Raw genomic sequence first — 26,812 nt, 5'->3', positions numbered from 1 at the left:
GAAAGCAGTTTCCTGAGATGGAATCTACTTCTGTGAAAATGCTGTGAAGACTATCGAAACAGCAACAAAAGACTGAGAATATAACATAAACTTAGTTGATAAAGCAGCATCAGGATTTCAGAGGACTGACTCCAATTTTGAAAGAAGTTCTCCTGTGGGTAAAACATTATCCAACAGCATCTCATGCTATAGACAAATCATTAGTGAAAAGAAGAGTCAACTGACGTGGGAAACATCACTGTTGTCTTATTTTAAGGAGCTGGCACAGCCACCGAAACTTTCAGCAACCACCACCCTGATCAGTCAGCAGCCATCAACAGAAACAAGACCCTTCTCCAGTAAAAATATTACAGCTTGCTGAAGGCTCAGATTATGGTCAGCATTTTTAAGCAATACAGTCTTTTTAAATTAGGGTATATACACAGCTTTCTTAGACCTAATGCTACTGCACACTTAACTACAGTTTAGTGTGAACATACAGCTTTCATATGCATGGGGAAACCGAAACACTGGTGCGACTCACTCTAGTGTGATATTCGCTTTACTACAATGGTCTAGAAATGAACCCACAGTTATCTCCAAGTTTTGCCTATATACACACGTATTATATGTAATATGCATTATACAAATATGACATACAAATATTTATATACATATCTGTACAAGGCAATAAAAGTACATAGTGGTGTTAAATCTTAAAATGTTTCTTTTTAAATAAGGCCTTTCAGCTACAATGAAGGGACTGATTAAGAGTTATTTAACCCTATTCTCTTCAGAATCATATTAGCAACTGTAAATATAACCTCGAAATGCAACATCTTGTTTTTCACTATATTGATTTTACTAGCTATTTTGATAAATAATAAAGGCACAAGAACTTTAAACATTTTTTTAACCTACCTCATTCGAAGGCTTGACTTCGTCATTTCATGTTCAATTTCTGCCTTTTTCATATAAAATATTTTTTTAATAGAATTTGCATCCTGTTAAGATAAAATTACTTGGCTTAGAAAAAGTATAGAAAAAAATGGGCAGTTTAAAATGCCCTCCATCATGTACTGGACACTTTCTATGGCACTCCTTGTATGTGGAGTAGCCTCCCATCCAGTATGCACACAGCTGCATCCTCTAACCTTTCTACCAGCTTTCAAAACATCTCTGTAATTAAATACAGGTTGAGAAGCCTCTCAGCTCTTCCACAATTAGCCAGCTAAAAGACAAAGATCTAATGCTGAACAGGGAAAAAACAGGGGTGAGAATACAATGGACTCTACCTGTGTACACTAACCTAAAAATTGAAACAAAAGTACACTTCTAAGATTAAAGACTAGGCACATAAATTATGGATGAACATACTTCCTTAAATTGATAGCATATATCAAATTCAGTTTCCCTTCACTCCAAAATTTAGTTTAGGATCATTAATCAGACCAAAAAGCATAATTCTTAACCGCATCAACAATTGGTACTACACTACTCAAATGTCTTATCAAGGATTAACAATACAAGGACTTCATTCTTGATTTTCACTCAAAGTTCCTTAATAGATGCAAGATAAAAGTTAAAATTAACTACCAAAAGCAACCAAGTGAGTCAGCATTCCATAAATCTAAATGACTTTATTCCCAAAAGATTTTCTGAGCACCCTTTGCTAAGTTCCCAGTGATAAATGATTAATCTGAGAAATTTCTACAAGCAACAGTTCACTACAGTTCATTTCGTAGAAAGACTACAAAACTTCTAGGAGAGAACTGCAAAGCAATGAAAGTCATTTTACATTGTATATGATACTATACAGAGTGACTTTTACATCAATGAGGTTTAAATGAAGGGACTATATCAATATTTAACTGCAAAGTGGACCAAAAATGAACCTTGTGTGGAACAAAAAGAAACACAGGTGAATGGATTAGAACCAAGGATCTATAGTCAACTGATTTTCAACAGGGTTGCCAGGACAATTCAACAGGAAAAGAAGTCTTTTTAACATAAGGCACTGGATGAATGTGGACTCCAACCTCACACCTACCTCACGTATATGAAAATTAACTCAAAATGGCTCAAAACTCTAAATGTAAATGCTAGAACAGTAACATTCTTAGAAGAAAACATAGGCATAAATCTCTGTAGCCTTAGATTAGGTAATGGTTTCTTTGGTAAGACATTAAAAGCACAAGAAATCTAAGAAAAAGCAGACAAATTGGACTTATCAAAATTAAAAACTTAATTAAAATTGAGAAGTTTTTTTCTTGGGCATGGGGGGATTGGGTGGGGAGTGGGGTGAGGTGGGGTAGGGGGTCCTGCAGCACACAACATGTGGGATCTCAGTTTCCCAACCAGGGACTGAAAGCCCTGCACTGGACTGCCAAGGAACTCCCCAAATTAAAACCTTTTGCACATCAAAGGATATTATCACAAAAATGAAGACAGTCTATAGAATAGGAGAAAATATTTGTAAATCATATGTCAAGTCTATTGTTTATAGATGATGAAAACAACTGTAACAATTCAACAATGAAAAGACAGTTAACCCAAGTTAAAAGGGGGGCTAAAAATCTGAAACATTTTTTTCAAAGAGTGATAAAGGCCACTATGCACGTGAAAAGATGTTCAACATCACTAATCATTAGAAAATGCTAATCTAAGGATTCCCTGGTGGCCGAGTGGTTAGGATTCCAGGTTTTCACTGTTCACTGAACTTGTTGGCCCCAAGTTCAATTCCCACTGGGGGAACTACAATCATGGGGCACTGGCCAGGAAAAAAAAAGGCTAATCAAAACCATAATGAGATACTACTTCATACCTACTAGAAATAAAACAAAACCAAAAATAGAAACAAGTATTGGTGAGGATGTGGAGAAATTACACTTGCACATTACTAGTGGGAATGTAGGTGCAGTGGCTTTAAGAATAATTTAAAAACAATTTTAACCTCAAAAAAGTTAAAAATATAGTTTACCATCTGGCCTAGCAATTTCATTCCAAGGTACGTATTCAATAAAAATGAAAATATATGTGCATATAAAAACTTATACATGAATGTTCACAGCAGCATTATGCCTAGCAATTGATGAATGAGTGACTAAAACATGATATATAGATTTAATTCAATACTATTTGGGAATACAAAGAAATACATGATATAAAAGGAACACCTTGAAAACACGATGTTAAGTGAAAGAAGCCAGTCACAAAGGACTATAAATTGTAAGGTTCCACTTATATGAAATGTTGAAAACAGGTAAATTCACAGAGATAAAAGTAGACTGGTGGCAGTTGCCGAGGGTTAGGGAGACTGGGAGGAAATGGAGAGTGACTGCTAATCCATTGTGGTGATGGCTACACAATTCAGTGAATATACTAAAAGTCATTAAATTATACACTTTGGGTAAAGTGTATGGTATATGGTTCTTATACAAAAATACTGGCTCTAAATTAAAATCTGTATTCTTATCAACGAAAGCAACAACAACAAAACTAACCTTGAATACTTGAGAACCAGGCTCATTGTAGGTTTTGGCATTTTTTGCTAGGAGATCTATATCTTTGGCCATTGCATGAATACTCTTATAGCTTCCATTCTATAGTATACAGTAAAATGTAGCAGTTACTCTTAAAGACAGTTAAGCAACATGACCTTAAAAAAAACCCCATATATTTTTCAATTCTCACCATACTCTAAGACTTTATTGCAAAGTACATATGTGAACAATACATAAAGTCGTCTTCTCTTTTATAGACTATTACTACTGTCCATTTACAAAGAAGTTTTTGAGAAAGGTAACAAAACCAGAGCTACGTTATTCTCATAAAAACAACGTATACTTAAAAAAAAAATCAGACAAAGTAAAAGTTGTTTTATTTAGCAAATATATAGTGTTTACTCTGTGCCAACCACTGTTCTAAATGTTTCATGAAAACTAATTCATTAAAGAGTACAGACTTTGGAGCCAGACTATCTGGATTCAAATCCTAAAGCCTTAAAAAAAAAATCCTACCTCGTCTCATTAGTTGATGACTCAGGCAAGTGACTTACCATCTCTGTGTTTTAGTTTTCTTATCTGTAAATAACAGTATCTTCCTCACAGAGGTGTTGTAAGAATTAACTAGCTAACACACAGCAATCCTATAGCAATTCCATCTATACTGCTGAGGACACAGAGAGGGGGACACACAAAGAGAACAAAGCACCTTCACTAGCCTTACAGTCTCCATGTTGGCTGCAAGTAACTTTTACTCTGAAATATCCTACAACTATTTGTAAGTCAATAAAAATAAACCTTTCATTGACAATATACCTTTCACAATCAAAAATGTCCATGACCAATGTGCTTTACTTTTTGTCCTGAGAGCAAAACTTATTAAAACTATAAAACACTTAAGTCAATGAAAATTTTGCTTTCCTTCCTACAGAAAAAATGCAAAAGGGATGCTATGCTGATTCCTTTAAAGCTATACTCAGTAACACCTCTAATTTGTTTATATTATATTGCTATTAATAATAACTCCTTACAGAAATATCCACTTCTGTTCTATAAAAGGCCTAAAAAATGACCATAGGCCAATCTGCCCTAAACCCACATATTTCTACATATAGTACACCTTCATACCTGTATCCTCTGGGCAATGGTCTTGAGATCTATCGGCTCCTTAATAATTGCATAATAGTCTGGATATTGCTGAAAAACAAAACGCAGGCATGCTTAATAAGTGAAAGTATCCAGCTAATAAGATAACAAGGAAGTACACTGATCATCTGTTAATCAATTGAGCAGCTTTTGAGATAAAGGCTAAAGACACAGCTGAACAGCATATTTTTTGTTATACTTGAACCAGAAATCATTTGATTTTTACAAGCTTCATGAGATACCCAAGAGCATGCTGTAGGACTTTACAGTTAGTATTTGGTTATATAGCTAATATATCACAATTTAATGTTTTTAAATTTCCTAAATCCACAGATCAGACAATTTTATATTTAAGATCCCAAGATATCTATGTGGGGAAATGAAGCAGAAGGTTTTCGAAGAGTTTCTTATAAGCTCTTTTAATTCAGAAATCTAAAACACAATTATATCCTATTTCATGTGAAATACTAAGGACCTAGAAGAAATCAGGGTGCAAAATTGTTTAGTTGCTAAGTCGTGTCTGACTCTTGTGACCCCATGTACTGTAGCCCGCCAGGCTGCTCTGTTCATGGGATTTCCCAGGCCAGAATACTGGAGTGGGTTGTCATTTCCTTCTCCAGGGGATCTTCCCAACCCAATCTCTATTCCTGACTGACCAGCTTCACTTTTCACAGAGACTGTACTCTTAATTTCCTTTCTGTAGTAAAAAAAAAAATACATAAAATTTACTGTTTAACCTTTTTAACTGTACAGTTCAGCAGCTTTAAGTACATTCACATTATTGTGCAACCATCACCATCATCCATCTCCAGAACTTTTCATCTTCCCAAGCTGAAATTTCATACCCATTCAACAATAACTCTCCACCTTCCCCTCCTTCAGCCCCTGGAAATCACAATTTTACTTTTTCTTTCAATGAATTTAGCTGTTAAGTACTTCCTAAAAGAAGTATCATACAATATTTACAAAATACATACTTCCTAAAAGAAGGATCATACAATATTTGTTCTTTACAATTGGCTTATATCACTTACCATGATGTGTTCAGGGTTTATTCTTATTGTAGCATGGGTCAAGAATTTCATTCTTTTTAAAGGCTGAATAATACTCCATGGTGTTTATATACTACACTTTATTTATCTATTCACATATCAAGGAACACCTGAGCTTTTTCCATGTTTCAGCTATTGTGAATTATACTGCTAGGAACATGGTTGTACAAATATCTCATTAAGACCCTGATTTCACTCTTCTAGGTATGTATCTAAAGCTGAATTGCTGGATCATATGATAATTCCATATGCAATTTTTAATGAACTGTCATACTGTTTTTCTTTTCTTAACATTTTAAACATATGACCAACATAAACCAGTATATTTTTTCTAATCAGATTCACACTTCAGGCAGCAGTGTTCAGATACACTATTTCTAATGTTATAATTGTACTACAACTAGTGTTGTTGTTGTTGATGACTGATGGGTAAAGCTGCACGCCACCTGTCAGTCAACAAACACTTCTTGCAAGCCTCTGACATGCTGGGTTCCAACTACATGACAGGGACACAAAAGAAAGTATGTCAGAGTCTTCATCCTTAAGAAATTCAGTCCTTGTTCTTAAAGAGAAAATGCTCACAATGAGTTATAACGGAGTACTTCTAAAAGTATGTGTATAGTGGAGTACTTCTGAAAGTACATCCTTATTCAGAAATACAAGAATGTGAAGGTCATAGAAGTTTTTGCGGTTCCAAAAGCTAAAGTGGAACATCAACTATGTTAATTGTTCTTTGGGTGTGAAGACACATGGGGCTCTAACACTTTTAAAGGGTTCCACTGGTCTAGAAAACCTCTTCCACGTTGGGGTAGAAGAGTACTTATCAGGAAGAAGTTAATTATCTTCCTCTCATTCTGACTCCTAAGCAGAGAGTGTTTCTTCTCTTTCATACATAAAAGGTTTAATTTATGTGCTTATTTTATCACTTAAGAATCACGAATCTTAGAAACAACCTACAACGTGGATAAATCATGAAGACACTAGGCTAAGTGAAATAAGCCAGACACAAACAAACACTGTATGATTTCTCTTAAACGAGGTACTTAGTGTAGCCAAGTTCAGAGGAGCAGAACTGTGGTTTCCAGGAACCGGCAGGAGGGAAAAGTAGAGAGTTCCTGTTTAATAGGTAGGAAGATGAAGAAGTTTTGGAAAGAAATGGTTGTGACAGCTGCACAATAATATGAATGCACTCAACGCCACTCAACTTTGTACTTAAATTGGTTAAAAGGTAAACCTTAGATTACTGCATATTTTATGACCACAAAAACGGAAAACAAACAAAAAGAATTTCTAATCATAAAACCAAACACACATACAAAAAATCCATAGCCTTTTGCTGAAGTAAAATGACAGAACATATCCTATGTGCTTACTGCTGAGGCCATGAGGAGGATCTCTCGGCTACCTCCAACACCTTCCATTACCCTTACTCTATTTACTAAGAAGTAAGAGAACTTATGAAGTACTTAAAAAAGAACAAAATCAACACTTGAATCCACTTGTCTTTAACTGCATCACATACCACTTTAGAAGGCAGCTTCTGAAAAAGTTCGCTAATGAGACGTCCTGATGGATTTGTGGCTACAACTATGGCTTCAAGAAGCTGCTCCAGGATCTCCTTCAAGTAACCTGGAGAAGACTGGGAGTACGGGGGTATGAGGAATGAGAGAGGACAGGAATAAGAAAAATCCAAAAGTAAATGCCGATATTAAACAGCTTTTAAAATTTTAAAGCCAATTCAAAAGAGCAACTTCTAAACAATACTTACATTAAGTACAATTTTCATGAATACCACACTTTAGACTCACAATAAATATTCAACATATAAGACAAGTGATTAGCTGAGACTCCCCGACCACATAGCTTAGAGAAGAATCAATGTAACACTGATGAAAGCAGACTAGAATACTCGAATTTAAGTCATTTACTTACTAGTTAAAACGTAACACCAGAGTTAGCTTCAAAGAGAATTATGCCTACAAGCAAGATTCCTCTCCTCCCAGCCCAACCAGTTACTCTGGACACGTGTTGCAGATGACAAAGGCAGCAGGGTGTATGAATGCGTTCATAAAACTTATTCTCTGGATGTCTAGTTAAAGTTGCAGAAGAGAGATGCAATTCCTTTTACTGTTCTTTTTCCTCTTTTTAAACATGTGCACTCATTCAGCAAGTATTTTCAGTCCCTACATGTCAGGCAGAGTCTAGATGTCTGAATAGGTGAGCAAGGTGATAGCTTTTTGGAGCTATCATTCTACTTGAGGAAGACAGAAAGTAAACAAATAAACTAAAGTGAAAGTGAAATCACTCAGTCGTGTCCAACTCTTTGCGACCCGTGGACTGTAGCCCACCAAGCTCCTCCGTCCATGAGATTCTCTAGGCAAGAATACTGGAGTGGGTTGCCATTTCCTTCTCCAGGGATCTTCCCGACCCAGGGATCGAACCCAGGTCTCCCACATTGCAGGCAGACGCTTTAACCTCTGCACCACCAGGGAAGCCCATATAAACTAATATTAACATTTATTCCACATACAGTCATAAAAACTGAAGATCACACAACAGCGTGATACAACGATGGGAAAGGAGGAGCAGAGAGCAAACAATCTGATAGAGCGGTTAGGAAAGTCTTCTCCCAGTTTACATTAAGTGATGCTAGAATCATGCAAGAGAGACAGTCACAGGCAGAGCCAAAGGGAGCAGAGGTGCAAGCAACTGCAAAATTCCAGAGGCAGGAAGACACTTGACACGTTCTAGGAACAGAAACCAACCTAACCCACAAAAATATTCCTAGCTAAGGTGATTCCATCGACTTTGCCACTTTCAATCACAACACAGCCTGCCCTTACATGATACCTCGATCTAACAACACTGGTTGTCCTAGGATCCCTTGTCATTGGAGTAGGGCTCTCTGGCTGTGTGTCTGTTTACTCATCCAGTTACCAACAAGACTGCACAGAAAGCCTAGCTGCCACAGTGGCCGTGAGAAATCACAAGCAGGGGCCTCGTCAACCTCCCAGTAGCCGATCCATCACCCATTCCGGTGGCACACGTACTCCTTCCGTCACTGCGCCTTGACTGTCCTGCCCGTCTTCATCATCATCTTCGTCATCTGCTTCTCCTTTCTGAACAAACTCATTTCTTGTTCGAAGGTACAAATCCCAGAGTTTGCAAGCAGCTTTATATTCAGGAGAATCTGGCTGTACATTAGCAAAGAGAAGAGGAAAAGATATCACTTAGCATTTTATTAGAAATCAACAACTATTTCTAAAGCATCCTGTTCCAACAGATTGGTATGCTAAGATATAACTTTGAAAAATACCACAAATTTTAAAATTCTTATAAGTAAACGACACATGGGCTTCAATTCTCTTCTGAAGAACTAAGTGTATGTTTTAAAGGCATTCTGAAATCAAATAATTTTATTAATTCTATTTATGTCCTACCTCAGAGACTTGAAGAATATAAATAATTTGCTAAATTAAGGGTAATTATTACTAATACACTTTGCATTCATGCAAAGAAGGGCTCAATAAAGGGCAGAAATGGTATAGACCTAACAGAAGCAGAAGATATTAAGAAGAGGTAGCAAGAATACACAGAAGAACTATACAAAAAATATCTTCACAACCCAGATAATCACGATGTGATCATCCACCTAGAGCCAGACATCCTGGAATGTGAAGTCAAGCGGGCCTTAGGAAGTATCACTATGAACAAAGTTAGTGGAGGTGATGGAATTCCAGTTGACCTATTTCAAATCCTGAAAGATGATGCTGTGAAAGTGCTGCACTCAATATGTCAGCAAATTTGGAAAACTCAGCAGTCGCCACAGGACTAAAAAAGATCAGTTTTCATTCCAATCCCAAAGAAAGGCAATGCCAATGAATGTTCAAACTACTGCACAACTGCACTCATCTCACATACTAGTAAAGTAATGCTCAAAATTCTCCAAGCCAGGCTTCAGCAATACACGAACCGTGAACTTCCAGATGTTCAAGCTGGTTTTAGAAAAGGCAGAGGAACCAGAGATCAAATTGCCAACATCCGCTGGATCATCGAAAAAGCAAGAGAGGTTTAGAAAAACATCTATTTCTGCTTTATTGACTATGCCAAAGCCTTTGACTGTGGATCACAATAAACTGTGGAAAATTCTGAGAGAGATGGGAATACCAGAGCACCTGACCTGCCTCCTGAGAAACCTATATGCAGGTCAGGAAGCAACAGTTAGAACTGAACATGAAACAGACTGGTTCCAAATAGGAAAAGGAGTATGTCAAGGCTGTATATTGTCACCCTGCTTATTTAACTTACATGCAGAGTACATCATGAGAAACAATGAGCTGGATGAAGCACAAGCTGGAATCAAGACTGCTGGGAGAAATATCAATAACCTCAGATATGCAGATGGCACCACCCTTATGGCAGAAAGTGAAGAAGAACTAAACAGCCTCTTGATGAAAGTGAAAGAGGAGAGTGAAAAAGTTGCCTTAAAGTTCAACATTCAGAAAACGAAGATCATGGCATCTGGTCCCATCACTTCATGGGAAATAGATGGGGAAACAGTGTCAGACTTTATTTTTGGGGGCTCCAAAATCACAGCAGATGGTGACTGCAGCCATGAAATTAAAAGACGCTTACTCCTTGGAAGGAAAGTTATGACCAACTTAGACAGCATATTAAAAAGCAGAGACATTACTTTGCCAACAAAGGTCCGTCTAGTCAAGGCTATGGTTTTCCAATAGTCATGTATGGATGTGAGAGTTGGACTATAAAGAAAGCTGAGTGCCAAAGAATTGACGCTTTTGAACTGTGGTGTTGGAGAAGACTCTTGGGAGTCCCTTGGACTGCAAGGAGATCCAACCAGTCCATCCTAAAGGAGACCAGTCCTGGGTGTTCATTGGAAGGACTGATGTTGAAGCTGAAACTCCAATATTTTGGCCACCTGATGCAAAGAGCTGACTCATTTGAAAAGACCCTGATGTTTGGAAAGATTGAAGGTTGGAGGAGAAGGGGACAACAAAGGATGAGATGGTTGGATGGCATCACCGACTCAATGGACATGAGTTTGGGTAAACTCTGGGAGTTGGTGATGGACAGGGAGGCCTGGCATGCTGCGGTTCATGGGGTCACAAAGAGTCAGACACGACTGAGCAACTGAACTGAACTGAACAGATTACTAATACACTAAGAAAGACAATTTAAAGGATAAGACCCAATTTAAGGGATACAGGTCTAAATGAGAGAAGTTAATGACTGCCTTGATTTTCATTTCTAGTCTTCAACTATTTTAAAACCTTATTTGAATATTTCTTTTCTTGAAGGGTAGTGGGGATAAACTAACTAAAACTTTCCAGTAACTACAATGCTGGATATAATGTAAAATGAACAGTAAACCTTTAAAAATGCATCCATGTGCTGCCAATAAGGAATAAGCAATGTTCACAAAAGCAAGAACAGAGTAAAAGTAGGAACCTGGATAAGCAAGCAAAACACTGAAGCCATGTTCACCTTGAGGCTACCTATGAGACAAGATGATTATAGTTTTCAAGAGCTTTAGCTTTCAAATGTCTTTGAGGTTGCAAGGACAAGAGATAAAGGCCAGGCTCCACCATAAGCTGGGACTTCAAAGGCTGTGGCTGCAGTGTAACTGGGAATTAAAAACAAGTCAGGTTTTGTGCTGCCAGGGAACAAGGAAGACCACCCACCTCAACCCATCTGTGGGGAGAGGAGAGGCATGAGATAAATCTCCTCTGAGAACTCTTCATCATAAGCTAGTCCTAACAAAGAGAGGCCAGATAAGCAACATCAGGTAAGCAACAATCTTCTCCAGAAGAACTTCAACCTCAGCCTAAGAATCTCCACAGTCTCCAAAAAATATAAGCTCACAGTCAAAACTGATGAAACACGTACAACTAAGAGTCACAAGGGAAAGCAAGCAGAAATGACAGCAAAAACACACATGTAAGTAATTCAGATGTTAAATTATCTGCTGTAGAATAAAAAATAAGTATGCTGAACATGTTTAAAGAAATAATAGGATTGAAGATACAAGCAATTTCCTCAAAAGAAACTACTTCCAAAATAAGGAAAATATAAACATCAAAATGTAAAAACTCAGTAGATTAAGAGCAGATTTCAAAGAAAAAAGTAAGAACTAAAGGTATTACCTAAAAAGCAACACTGACAAAAGGGATCTACATAAAGTTAAGAGAAATGGAAACCTAAGAAAATTCTAATATAACATCCAATCAGAGTCCTACAAGGAGAACAGAGAATGGGGCAAGAGCAATATACAAAGACGTACAACTTTTCAGAACTGATGAAAAACACCAACCCAAAGATTTACATTATTTTAAGGTTTTACATTCTTTAGAAGGATGTTTAAAATACTGATTAATATTTGACTTTGAAAAATTAATTATGCATATTAGAACTTCTTGGATAAGAACATATTATTAATGGATCTGACAACTTTCAAATTATAGAAGAAATTTAAAACAAAATAAAACCAAGAAAAAAATGAAGGAAAAAAAAACACCCAAAACAAGGCAGAGAGAGAAACAAAAAAAGAAAAAAAATTACAAAATGAGATAAATAGAAAGTAGAAATTTAAATGATAGGAATACAGCCAAATGCAATAATTACTAAAACTGTAAAGAGATGAAATACTTCAGTTAAAAGGTGAAGATCATCAACTAGATTAACAGAAATTCAATTATACGGGGCTTTCAAGAGACACACTAGCATTAAAAAGATATGAAGAGATTGGAAGAGAATGGAAAAAATACACAAGGTGAACACAAAAATAAAGCTGCTATTACTTTACATGTAATAATATCAGATAAAACAAAATTCAAAACAGACAATACTAACAATAAAGAAAGCTACTACATAAAGCAAAAACAATGTATGAGGACAATATAACAACTTTCAATCTGTATGCTCCTATCTGCATACTTTCAAAATATATAAAGAAAAAACCAGTATGGCTAATAAGGAGAAATAGACAAATCTATGGTCAGTTGGATTTTAAAGCACATCATTTGGAAAGTAGATAGTTCATGCAGATAAATCAGGATATAAATGATATCAGCAACATAATTAAAAAGCTAGATCCAATGGACACATGCAGTGTACTATACCCAATGAATAGCACTCTTGCTATATATTCACAAAATTTATAGCAACTTTATTCATTACTGTTAAAGCAGAAACAACTCAAATGTACATCAACTAAGACACAAAATATGATACATATTCATATAATGGAATATTATTCAGCTATAAAAAAGGAACTAAGTATTAATAAATGTTACGACAAGAATGTACTTTGAAGAAACTGTGCACAGTGAAAAAAGCTAGTCATCAAAGGCCATACAGTTCAGGATTCCACTTATATGCAAAGCCCTGAAAAGGGAAGTCAATACAAACGGAAAGTAGATTGCGGCAGCCAGAAGCTAGGAGAGGGGGAAATGAAGTTATGCTTGTTGATGGGCATGGTTTTCTTTTTGAGGTAATGAAAAAATTTTGGAGTTTGACAGTGGTGATGGTTGCACAACTTTCAAATCTATTAACCCCCCCCAAAGTCTACACTTTACAAGAGTGTGTGAATTATATCTCAAAGAAAAAATACATACAAACAGCATTAAGAATTAATTTAACAGTATTTTTACAGAATCTAAACAAAAAAACATTTAAAGCTTTGCTAAAAAGACAAATAAATGAAGACGTACCAAATTTACAGACTGGAATAATAAACATCACAATTATGTCAATTCTGCAAAACACAATCTATAGAGTCAATGCAACTCCAATACAAATTCAAACAATTTTTTTGGTGCTTGTTGACTTAACACACTAATATTAAAAGGTATAAGGAAAGGGCCAAGAAGAATCAAAACAGTTTCTCTGCCAGACAAGAAAATTATAAAATCAAAGAAATTAAGGTAGATATAGAATAGCCTAGTTTTAGATAAACTGGCCAGAACAAGAGGAACAGAATAAAGACCAGAAAGAGACCCACAGCACCTGGAAGCAATGCCAGCAGTAACAGCACAGACAAATGTGAAGCGAATGGCCATTTCAAGGTGCAGCTTATACCTGTGGGAAAAACAAGTCCCTACCTCACAGGAGACACACTCAATCCCGGGTACACTAAAGGCACATATATGAAAGACAAAACTATTAAACTCTTAGGAGAAAAGAATATCTTTACAATCTTTGTGGAGGAGAGATTTCTGAAGTAAGACACAAGGATAAAACACAAAGTTAAAGACTAAGAAATCTGACTATATTAAAATAAAAATTTTTAAAACTTCTGTTCATCAAAAGACACCACAAAGAGTGAAAAAACAGCTGCACTGTGGGAGAGGATATTTGCAACACATATAACCAAAAAAAGGATTAGCACCTGGAACAAAAAAATTTCTAAAAATAAGCATGAAAATGACAAACAACCCAAGAGACAAACGGGTAAAAGACTTGAGCAGACAAAGAAGAAACAACAATGGTTCATAACCATATTAATCTTCAGTTTCTTTACTAAGAAGAGAAATACAAACACAAACTATCAAATGAAAAATCACTACTTACCTATCAGACTGATAAATATTAAAAAGCCACACAATTATCAAATTGGATATCTTCCAAATTTGATGCTTTCTTACCTTATAATAGGCCTTTGCATTGTTAAAAAGCAGCTGGAAGTCAGCAGTAAGCAGATTAACATCATCATACTCTTCCATTTTTAGTTTCTGTTGGATCTTCATCAAGTCAATGGGCTGAGAAACCACTTCATAATAGTCTGGTTGATTTCTGTCAATAATTTAATGATTTTCAAAAAGTAATAATCAAAAGCCTATAAAACGTTATGTCACAAAACTATCTGTGGTAATGCCCAACACTCCCAAGTGACAGGGCATACTAGACTTACTCCCATGATCAGAACTGAGAGGGAATAACAAAAGTAAGATGAATACGCATGCCCTTTCAAAATACATATTAGTGATTAAAAAAAAAAACCCTAAATTTATTATCTGTAATGGTCTTTTATAGGCTAAATATTTAAGATTTAAGGAACCAATACTAAAACCATGTCAATGGTATCTTCTGCAAATGAAAATGACTTACCTTTCATGGGGTTCAAAAAAACAGGTATGCTTCAAAGCATTTTATAAACTTACAAAATGGACTGTCCTTCTTCAGGTAGTGACCACAGAACTTTCTCTGCCAAGTGCTATCAAGTGCCTAGTATATATGGTGCTCTAACATCAAGTACTCAAGTTACAAAAGAAAAAGACGAGGCCCTTGGCACAGGGAGCTTACCAAAGATAAAAGAGCATAACACACGAACAAACATGACAAAACTATTTTTAAAAACAGGCATGGGAATGATCAACACAAAATTCAGGATAATGGCTATCTCTTGGAGGGAAGAGGACACTTTAAAGGTACTTGTAATAACATCTTAAGTTGGGTTTTGGTTCATGGATATTTATTATTATTTCTTCTGGCTCTTTTCAAAAGTTCCACAAGACATGGAAACCTTCTGAAAAATTATCTAAGCAACTGTTTTTTTCAATTTTCCCTCACAGGTAAATAAAACTCATCCTTGATGTGAAAGAGGGTAAGTTACAACTATGAAGAACACCATGGTTGCTAAGACACATTTCAGTCGTGTGCATTTAATTTTTAAAAGCTTTTCATACTAACATAAAAATTTCAAGCATAGTACAAAAAGTGTTTTTTCTGAACCATTTGAGAGTAAGCTGATGAAGGATTTAGTGTGTTTCTCCTACAAAAAGGGACTGCAGGACTTTCCTGGTGGCATAGTGGATAGGAATTCGCCTGCCCATATAGAGAACACAGGTTTGATCCCTGGTCTGGGAAGATTGCACATGCCACAGAGTAACTAAGCACGCGTGCCACAACCACTGAGCCTGTGCTCTAGAGCCCACGAGCCACAACTACTGATGCCGGCATCCTACAATCAACAACGCCCTCACAACCCAGAGCCTGTGCTCCACAAAAGAGCCTGCGACACGGCTACCGTCCCCAAGCCCTTTCCCGTGCGCCCATCGCATGTCTCCCTTGCAGATTCCTACCCTTGCCCAGCCTTAACTAATGACTCTAGACTGAACTCTACAGAAAGGAAAAGGTTTAAAAACCCTTATCAAGTGTTTAAAATTTTACTGATTTATAAAATTAAGTCTGAGGGGATAAAAGGAGCAATCTGCTCTTCAAAGAGTGTAAGAACATAAAAGTCTCAGTGAGTGATAACAATGACCTAATACTAACACTGCCAGTGGTACCAAGGGACCTTCTCAGAGCAAGCTCTAAGACTGTGCTCACTTGATACCCAAAGAGGGCTCTCTCCACCTGCCCTCAGGGGCCACGGTATACTGTTTGCTGGGGCTGGGCCTCAACAGACCCTCAGGCTGTAGACAACTGGGAATCCCATAAGGGCACATAACCTAGAAAGGACACTGTATCCGGAAGCTCTGCTAGGGGGCGCCTCACAAACATTTTCAGAATTACCATACGGAAAAAGAGGACCAGGATCCAAACATTCCACGCTGCATAATTTGGTCAAAACAAGGTCCCCCCACTTTGAAAATGAAACAGCCCTGATCTTCCCCACTTAAATCAACATACAGGAAAGCAAAGTGAAACCTCAGACTTCTCTGGTGGTCCGGTGGGTAAAGAATTCACTTTGCAATGCAGGGGGCATGATTTCCATCCCTGGTTGGGGAACGAAGATCCCACGTGCCACAGAGCAACTAAGCCCACAAGCCACAACTACTGAGCCAGAGCACTCTGGAGCCCGTGCGCCTCAATGAGAGATCCCGCATGACACAGCCAAGACCCGACTCAGCCGAATAACACTAAAAAAAAGTAAAAAGAAAGAAAAGTACGATCTGTCCTTATATATCCCGAGTTTAAAAGCTGTAAGTATTCTCCCAGACTTTTGCGTACACATATATACGTGCACACAGGACTGTGAAATACATGTCTTAACAGCTTTTGTCTTTCAACAATAGGTGAGGGCACCCTGCTGTAACATGGCCACAGAATAGCCGAAGCATAACTAAGAATTTAACCAGAAAAGTGAGAAACTAATCTGCCTGATGTGCACAGCCTGCTGGCTACACCTAAATCTATTTTCCCTCCTTCCCAAGACAACAGCATTCTAAGCTGCTGCCTGGGCACTAAAGGCCAAATTCTTAAGTATCGTTGCAGCTAAGTTCTGGCCAACGCAAGAGCTGAAGTGTACCATGTCCAGGTCACTTCCTTAACATGTCTTCTTTTTCCTACGGGCTGGAAGGTCATTCTGGTGGTGCACTACCTTAGACCATGCAGCCAAGGGCGATACCCCAGGCACAGCAGAATAAAGAGACAGAGAGTATCTTGGCCCTGAAGACCTCACAGAACAGGACATGTATGCGAGAGAAAGCAATTGTTCTTGTCTCAGCCTTTGTTAATTTAGATGCCCGAGTACCAGCAGCCTAATATACTAATCAAAACAAAGTCTCAAAAAGAGATTCACAATTGTGTGGCTCTGAGTAATACTATAGTACTACTTAGGAGAAGTAATACTACCTCCCACAAGCTCTTGAGAAAGCACGCGTTCCACAACAGAGGAGGGGCAGAGATGCAGGCAGGCATAGCCGTGGGGGAAGGCAGTGGTGCTCTAAGGTACCACGTCACCAAGGCTAGAAGACAGCTCCAGCACACAAGGCCTGTGTCCTCGGCCCCTCAGCTGGCAGCAGAGAAGTGAGTGGTCCTATTCTATGAGGTACATGGGCACTGCACTCTGATGCTGCTTCTCTATATAACATACTAGACAAGAGAACAGGCTTTTGAAACAGAAAGACTTGAGTCTGAATTCTGGTTATACTTAGTAGTCTGAGAACTTGTACAAGTTATCACTTCTAAATTGTGATAGTAATACTGCACAGGTTTAAACAAGCAATAAAAAAAAAAAGCAATAAATACAGGCTTTTACTATGACAGGCTGATTAAATAACAACTTTTAAAAGACTATTACTGGTGAACCAACTGAAATCTGGAGATAGTTACCTCATTAGATAAAAAAAAAAAACCTTTTCTGGCATGACTAATTTACAGAGCTCTCCTCACTCAGGATGATGACACTACATCCTTGGTGGCTCTTAGAAGTGAGAGGCGCCTTCAGCTCAACCTACAGCTTGTTGGCTACACACCATGACATCAACATTCATGAATGGATCTAAATCTTTAATTAACTCATTGTATTCCTTTCCTTTTGTTGCTACAGCAAATTAACCACAAACCTAATGGCTTAAAGCAACACAAATATCTCATCTTACAGAAATCTACAAATGGGGCTCACTGAGTTAAAAGGCAAGGTGTTCACGTTCCTTTCAGAGGATCTTGAGAATTCATTCCCTTGCCTTTTCCAGCTTCTGGAGGCCATGTGCATTCTTTGGCTTGTAGCCCCGTTCCTCCAAGTACAAAGCCGTGAGCATAGCATCTTCACACCTCTCTGTGACTGACTCCTCTGCTTCCCTCTTTCCTGTTTAAAGATCCCTGTGATTACACTGGGACCATCTGGATAATTCAGGATAACTTCTCCAACTCAAAGTGAGTTGACTAACAAACTTAATTTCTCTTTGCCATGTAATCCTACATATTCATGGAGTCCAGGGACTAGAAGATGGACATTTTGGGGGGTCATTATTCTATCTATCAGAGTCATTTATGTTTTCAGAACAAATAGCTTCAAATGTCAGAGTCTGAGAAGAACAGTGATATTATTTTGACAGCAAGAGAGGAAGGGTGCTCTAGTCGGGGAGAGTAACAGCTCCATAGGGAGGTGTGTGCCAGTTGCATATTGGGACCAACTTGTTTTTGCTCCCCTGGATGACCAAAGTCAAGCCCAAAAGTTAGGGAGAAAAGACAAAAAGCGAGGTGAAAATAATCATTGTGGCCTCTGCATATTGTGAAAAACTGATCCATTTTAACTATGATAAATACAACTTTGCTGCTACTCTAAAGGCTATTAAATAATTTTTAAAAATGTGCTCTACTCTCAAGGAACTAGATAAAGAACAAACTAAACCCAAAGCTAGAAGGAAGGAAATAATATATAAAGCAGAGATAACCATCAAGAATAGGAAAAAAACCAACAAAGTTGAGTTGGTTTCTGAAAAAGATCAATAAAATTTACAAACCCTTAGCTAATTAAGAAAAAAAGATTAAAATAAAATCAGAAATGAAAGAGGGAACATTACAACCAATGCCACAAAAATAGAAAGAATTACGAGATTAGTATGAACAACTGTACACCAATAAACTGGATATCCTAAAAGTAAGGGATAAATTCCTAGAAACATACAACCAACCAAAACAATATGAAGAAACAGAAAACCTGAATAGACATATAACCATCACAGAGATTGAATCAGTTATCAAAAATCTCTTGGCCTAGGAGAAAAGTTTTAGAAAAGCCCTACACCTAAGGGCTTCACTGCTGAATTTCACCAAACATTTTTCTTGAGAAGAACAATTCTTCTCAAAGTTTTCCAAAGGGGAGGGTAAATTTATTTATTCTGTGAAGGTAGTAATGCTCTGATATCAAAGCCAGACAAAGTCACTACAAGAAAATTACAGACCAACATCCTTTATGAACGTGGTGTTGATGCAAAAATTTTCAACAAAATACTAGTGAAATGAATTCAGCAGCATGTTGAAAGGATTATACACCATGACCAAGGTGCATTGCAAGGATGATTCAACTTATGAAAACTGATAAAAGTAATGAATCATAGTTACAGAATGAAGGAAAATAACCACATGATCGTCTCAACTAATGCCTAAAAAGCATTTGATAAATGCTTTCATGATGAAAACTCTCTAAAAAGTAGGTATAGATGGAAACTATACTACTTCAACAAAATAAAGGCCACGTATAAACAGCCTATAGCTAATATGATACTTAAAAGTAAGGACAAAGATGCTTGCTCTCACCACTTCTTTTCAATATAGTACGGGAAGACCTAGCCAGAACAATTAGGCAGCGAAAAGAAATAAAAGGCATCCAAAGTAGGAAGAAGTAAACCATTTTTGTTTACAGATGATCTCATATGCAGAATACTCGAAAGATCCCACACAAAAAAACTTAGAATAAACAAATTCAACAAAGTTTTAAGATACAAAGTCAACACACACACAAGTCAGCTGCGTTTCTATACAGCAACAGTGAACAATCCAAAATGCAGACTAAAGAACAGACCTGACCGACAAGATAACAGACTTAAGCACTAAACACTGCACATCTCTGTAAGAAATTACGTAAGACACAAATAAATGGAAAGACGGGCTCCCCTGGTGGCTCAGCAGTAAAGAATCCACCTGCCAATGCAGGAGATGTGGGTTCAGTCCCTGAGCAGCAAAGATCCCCTGGAGAAGGAAATGGCAACTCACTCCAGTATTCTTGCCTGGAAAATCCCATGGACAGAGGAAGCTGGCAGGCTACACAGTCCATAAGGTTGCAAGAGTATGTCACAACCTAGCAACTAAACAACAACAAAATGGAAAGACAGCCCATGTTCATGTATTGGACAACTTAATATTGTATACCAATACTATGCACAGAACCAATGTAAAACCTAACAAGCTGTCACGTAGTCCAACATGGATAAATCTTAAGGACATTATGCTAGGTGAAACAAGCCAATTACAAAAGACAGATACTGTACGATTCCACTTCCATGAGATACCTAAAGCAGTCAAATTCATAGAAATAGAAAGTGCAATGGTGATTGCTACAGGCTGGAGATGGGGGAGGGGGAAATGGGGAGTTATTTAATGGGCATAGAGTTTCAATTCTGCAACATGAAAAAGCTATGGAGATCCACTATGTAACAATATAAATATGCTTAACACTGTGGAACTGTACATTTGAAAATGATTAAGACTGCAAATTTCATATTGTATTTTTTTTACAATTAAAAACTTTTTCTTTAATTAAAAAAAATTTTTTTTAATATGCTTCACTATATCTTGACAGCTGAAACTAAAATCTGGACCCCAGTATCACTTACGCAAATCCTTCAAAAAGAAAACTCAATTACTAAACACTTTCAACACGGACAGAGGACCAAACTCCTCCCACTCACCTTCGTTTTGGTGCCCTAATGAAGAGCTCACAGAGGAGCCTCCCCTGCTCATCCTTATAGTCTCGGATGGTGTTGTAGAGTTCATGGCACACAGCAATCTACACATAGGAAAAGGAGAAAAATCACCAGAAAATTGATCAGAAAGTTATGGTACGCATTAGGATTATTAAAAAAAAAAAAAAGCCAGGAGAAAGGATGAATCCCCAAATTCCCACATGGGAACCCAAATCTGAAATATGCTGACATTATGTCTCCTTATTTAAGATTATTTAAATGATTAAATCTTTCATCAGAATATGGTACTAGTGATTTTTCTTTTCTTTGAAACCAAATCAGTTCATATCACCCTTGCTTAAAAAGCATCCAACAGAGGGGCTTCTTAGCAGCCAGAGAATAAAATCTAAATTCCTAACACTGCCCACAGAGTATGCAGGGTAAACTCTGGCTGGGCAGACTCTGCCAGTTTCCTTCTCCTTCTTGACCCTCTCTGTAATCACAACACATCAAACCCGTTCCTGAGCCAGCTCCTCGGTCTGGAACATTCCTCTCCAGCGCTCTGCAGGGCTGGTGCCTTCTGATCACAAAGAACCCTTTCCTGAAGACATGGCCAAAACAGCCTGGATCATCCAAACTTTTCTTCTTAGCATTCATCACTAACGGAGGCTACCTTTTTATTTATGTGCTCATCCGTCTACATTCTGCTTCCCCAACACCAGCCTCTAAGTTTCATGTGAAAAACTAGCTCACCTTACACATGGTTATATTCCAACCATCACAAGAGAGCTTGGCACAGGACAAGCACAGTTACTCTAGTGACTATATGACAAAATAATATTCTTTATTATTCCATAATATTAAATTATACTATTACTGTAAGGCTTTTGGCTAAATATTTTCATGAAAGAAAGATTAAGAAGATCAAGCCAGAGGAAAAAGAAGCTGAAAGGCCTTGCATCTTAACAGCTTATCATTACAGGAAGGGTAGCGAATCGTGCAGAAGGCAGAAACTGTGATTCAAGTTACTTACAGGGTCTACAGTTGGAAGACTGGAAAGTCTCCTCCTTTTCCTGCTTGGGCCTGGTGTAGACACAGAATGGTGCCCATCATCAAAGTCCCCACTGACACTACTGGAAGGGGAGGTAGCTCTTCTTCTCTTGGAACCCATGGAATCCAACTTCTTCTATAAGAAAGAATTAGCCATGTTCTAAAATTGAAATTTATGCTCTGCCACCAAGCCCTCAGCTGGCCACCTGCTACCAAGCTTCAGATATGTTCACTGTTGCAAAGAAGCTTAACTATGCTTTTTCAATGCAAGTCCTAGACCCTGCTTTAGCTCCTTCACTTATCAGAATGCTACACTTTCCACTGGATGGGACAAATTCAGCAAAAGTATACTCATCTGTATTTACCAATTTTGAATGACAACCACTTCTGGCCTCCAATTTACCTTGGAATGGAGTTTGAAAATCCACATAAAACAGTACACCCACATATAATGGTGTGCTGGTGTACTACCTCAGGGTCAGAGACCCTAAGGAGGTCAGCTCTGGAGTGAGCAGCCTCATCTGTTTTCCCCAGAGTTCCTTACGATTATGACCACTTTCTAGGAAGGCCAGGATGTGTGTGTTGGGGGGAGACCTGCAGAAGCAGACCCTGTGACAAAAGAGTAGGGGGATAGAGGACTAACCTTCTAGCATTTCAGATGTACCCTAAAATTAACACACTGAAAATGAATTTTCTCCATTCAGTAAAGAAAGCTTCACAAGACATAACCGAGAAAACACTCAACTTGCCATGCCTATGCTAACTAAAGTAGCAAAACTCCATTTGGAAATTTTTCTGTCAATTCAGACTAACCTTTTCAGTTCTATGAGGTATTCCCCATGAGCTCACAACTTTACATTTCAGCAGAAGATCTGGAAGAATACCTCAAAAATGAGATTTTAGGTCCTCCTTGGCCTCCCAGAAACATGTAAATATTTGCTCTAGTTTTAGGCAGGCTGCTAAGTAATCTTTACACAACTTTATATATATTTGACTATAACATAAAAAATGCAACCACTGAAATGACCTGCTACATCGAGAGGGGAAGGATATATACCCAAGAAGGTCCTACAATGCTTATACAATTTAACAACAGTATCAAATAGGATACTGTGATTTCAAAGGTCTTTCTTTAAAGAAAAAAGAAAAAACTGATCCTAGGGTCTCTTATCAACATCCAATTTCAGGAAACAGACACCAGCAGCTGAAAGAATGGGTTGCCAGTAATATGGAGAGAAAAACTGGGGATTTGCAGGGAATCGCAAACAGGAACAAAACAAACCAACAAAATAAAAATTCTGGCAGCCAACTAACAAACAAAAGAAGTCTCTAACCTCTTCCCCTCAACCACGGCCCACATGGTGTTTAAAAACTGAGCCTAATATCACGAGGTTCCTTCCCCTAGGACTTAGTTTGTTATACAGTCTATTAGTTTGCTGCAACTGGCTAAGGCTTCAAAGGACTTAGGCCAAGGCCAGCCAAGTTTTGTTATTTTTATTTGTTTCATAAAAGGCTGATAAACTGGCCTCAGTTGAGTAAGACGCAGAAACTAAGGACCAAGCTTTTATAAACAATCTATGACAAGGACTCAAGTGAATCTGATGAACATAAGGTGGGACTCTATGAAAAGGATAACAAAATTTAAGAAAGGTAGAAGGGAAAAGCCAAAGGACAGAAAAGGGAAAGGATGTAGATGATCAGTAATTTACCAGCTTTACCAGAGCACAACCAGCTCCTCGAAAAGCCAGTCTCCTCATTATGTCTGAAGGCCAAGTGAAGCCACTGGGAGAAAGCAGGGCTTTAGAAGTGCTGATTCAATGTTAATGTATTCAAAACTGAAAGAGAAGAACAAGGCAGAGAAGGGGGAAATAAAAAGAAGGGTCAAAAGGAGTAAAAATGATTACGAATAGACAGAAAACATTCAAGCAGAACTGCGAAAGAAAGAAGAGAACTGGAGAAAATAAGTGTATCAGTTCTGCACCAACCAAACTGCTGCAAAGGCTCAGGCACCAACAGTATCTGATATTCCTTCCATTGTAACACCAAATGCTTTTCACATGCTTAAAGATGTCTCACTGAGGTTCCCCTTTACTCACATGGAATGACTGTCAATTCCAGGAACGAAGCATGCCTGCCCAACTGCCCCCTAGTCAATAAGAGCAGAGTTCAATCACAGCTGGAATGGAGCATGAACACATGTGAAAGGCTCACATGCGACACCAACTGTTAGCAAGCTGGAACAAACCAAGAATGGCTTATGGTGAGCAGTCTGGTAAACTCCTCCCCACCAAAAAATCCAGAGAGAGACATTTCTTTCCAAAAGTCCTATCAGCATTGAAAAGATATTACACACAACTTTACAAAGGTTGTTTTTTTTTTTAAAGCCTTTCAACCAATTGGCAGAAGGTCAAAATTACTTTTATAAATAACTCACTGAAAATCAAATAAAAAATGTACATCATTGGGGGGGAGAGGGCATGGTGTATGCTGTGTGTCTGTTAGTCACTCAGTCGTGTCCAACTCTCTGGGACCCCATGGACCACAGCCCGCCAGGCTCCTCTGTCCATGGGATTTATCAGGCAAGAACACTGGAGTGGGCTGCCATTTCCTTTTCTGTGTGTGTATCAGTTCAGTTTAGTCGCTCAGTCATGTTCAACTCTTTGCTGCCCCATGGACTGCAGCACCCCAGGCTTCCGTGTCCATCACCAACTCCCAGAGATCATTCAGACTCATGTCCATCGAATCGGTGATGCCATCCAACCATCTCATCCTCTGTCGTCCCCTTCTCCTCCCACCGTCAATCTTTCCCAGCCTAAGAGTCTTTTCTAGTGACACAGTTCTTCGCATTAGGTGGCCAAAGTATTGGAGTTTCAGTTTCAGCCTCAGTTCTTCCAATGAATATTCAGCACTGATTATAGTCTAGATCATATATTGTCCAAAATTACTCCAATCATTAATTTACTTTGATAACAACAAAAGATTCAACTTAAGTATAATTTTCAAATATTTTTTCATTCAAAGAACACATTTTAACATGTACTTTGAAAGTCTGGCAAGAAAAGCAATGTGGCTAGGTGGGTGGGAGGAGCAACAAGACCTGAGCTCAGAAGTGAAGACTAATAAGAGACACGGGCCTTCCTTCTTTAATGATCTGTTTGATGTTGGGTCACAACCTCTCAGATCTGTTTCTTCATTTCTAAAATGAAAACAGTAGTGTATATATCAGGGCTCAGTGGTAAAGAATTCACCTGCTGATGCAGGAGCTGCAGGTTCGATTCCCGGGTCAGAATCCCCTACAGAAGGAAATGGCAACCCACTCCAGTATTCTTGCCAGGATAATCCCATGGACAGGAGAACCTCGCAGGCTACAGTTCATGGGGTCGAAGAGTCAGACACGACTGAGTGAGCACACATGCAAAGTGTACATATCTCCCTTGGACTGTTTTGACAATGAATGTACATGAAATCACTTTGAAATGTCACAAGGGAAGCCCCTGAAATATCAAAGTGCAATAAAAACGTTAAGTTAAAACTTAACTCTAGGATTTCATTCTCCCTTGTGCACAAGAAAAGCAATTTACCCATTTTTGTCGCCTGACTTATAGCACAGTTTCAGTGATCAACTAATCTATTTAACAAATGTAGTAAAAGTGCACTTAAGTAAAATATTAAAAAGTTTGTGTAGTTTAAAAGGCCTGTGAGCAGCCATTCAGCAATTATTTTTCTATAAAGAGAAAAGGAATAGATTCTGAAGCTTAGGTACAACTTTTTAAATGGCATTGATTACAGTCACATGTCCAAAACCTAACAATCAATGATAAATTACAGTGGACAGTAAAGAATAACTTTACAATGTGCAACTGGGAAAAAATTACTCAGTATAGCCAAATGGTGTATTCTGACAGTTTATAGACTTGTACTATTCTCCTGTATTTCCAGTGATTCTTAGTGCTGTAATTTATCTTTAACACAATAATCTTGGGGGAAAAAAATCACTTATAACGCTGTGTGTTAGTCATTCAGTCGTGCTCGACTCTTTGCGAGCCCATGGGCTGTAGCCCGCCAGGCTCCTCTGTGCACGGAATTCTCCAGGCAAGACTACTGGAGGGGGTTGCCATTCCCTTCTCCAGGAGATCTTCCCAACCCAGGGATCCAGCCCGGCTGGGTCTCCTGTACTGTGGGCAGACAGCATTCTCAGCTTTCAGTATTTGTTCTATGCCTGGCTGCTTTTTTAAAAAACTGAAGTGTGAACAAACTATATGTATTATGTTGCAGCCTGTGTTTGCCTTCGACAATATTCCTGAGTCAACATTCTCACACATGATGTTGGAAGCCTTGAAACTAGCCTATCACACAGATACAGCAACGTACTAATCTTAGGAGTTTGGGTAGAACGTTAATACTTTACGTATTTCGGACACTCCCAAAGCCCAAGAGGTCAAAACCCTTCTATTTATCCACACATGTCTGTTACTGATTTGACTTACTTTTTCAAAAAATAACTTCCAATTTTTAGACATAAAATATGGGAAACCTGTTAACAAGTGATAAAGCAGAAATTATACTGCTCTTTTGTATTGAATCTACTTTGCTTCTGAATTGTACTTGGGAAAAGAGCTCACTACTAGATGGAAAAAAAAACCCCTAGAAATCACTGAGGAGGGATAATTTGCTGGAAAACAAGTTAATAGTAATGCTTTATACTCCAACATATGTTCCTATAATCGTAGAAATAATTTCTATATCCATATACCGTGTATTTGTCATTTGTTTTTCAGGATTCCTCCTTAATTTCTGCCTATCTTTCTTCACCTTTAAGTCATCAACATCTACCCTATAACAAAGAAACTATGCTTCTTTTTCAATAAAAAAATTTTGTTGAGATGGAAAATATTAAAAGCCAAAAATGTACACAATTTTAAAACCTCGATTC

General features: G+C 38.0%; 1 protein-coding gene across 50 annotated transcripts in view; it reads right to left on the bottom strand.

Moving 5' to 3' along the window:
* PBRM1 (polybromo 1) overlaps positions 1–26,812 on the bottom strand; it is a 100,670-nt gene that overhangs the window by 73,162 nt on the left and 696 nt on the right. For 19 of the 50 annotated variants that reach the window (XM_042236095.1, XM_042236104.1, XM_042236105.1 and 16 more), the window contains exons 2-11: positions 23,976–24,113; positions 23,589–23,714; positions 21,863–22,015; positions 20,836–20,933; positions 14,344–14,491; positions 8,731–8,874; positions 7,203–7,319; positions 4,611–4,679; positions 3,483–3,581; positions 901–983 (exon numbers count right to left, since the gene is read on the bottom strand). In XM_042236095.1, coding sequence (XP_042092029.1) covers positions 901–983; positions 3,483–3,581; positions 4,611–4,679; positions 7,203–7,319; positions 8,731–8,874; positions 14,344–14,491; positions 20,836–20,933; positions 21,863–22,015; positions 23,589–23,636 — 959 coding nt within the window. In that variant the 5' untranslated portion in view covers positions 23,637–23,714; positions 23,976–24,113. The remainder of the gene's footprint in view (positions 1–900; positions 984–3,482; positions 3,582–4,610; positions 4,680–7,202; positions 7,320–8,730; positions 8,875–14,343; positions 14,492–20,835; positions 20,934–21,862; positions 22,016–23,588; positions 23,715–23,975; positions 24,114–26,812) is intronic. The other 31 variants (XM_015102386.3, XM_060402443.1, XM_060402454.1 and 28 more) reach the window with 11 other exon arrangements.

The sequence above is a fragment of the Ovis aries genome, chromosome 19, assembly GCF_016772045.2.
Source record: "Ovis aries strain OAR_USU_Benz2616 breed Rambouillet chromosome 19, ARS-UI_Ramb_v3.0, whole genome shotgun sequence".
Taxonomy (NCBI): Eukaryota; Metazoa; Chordata; class Mammalia; order Artiodactyla; family Bovidae; genus Ovis; species Ovis aries.
This window is presented reverse-complemented; position numbering and strand designations above follow the sequence as displayed.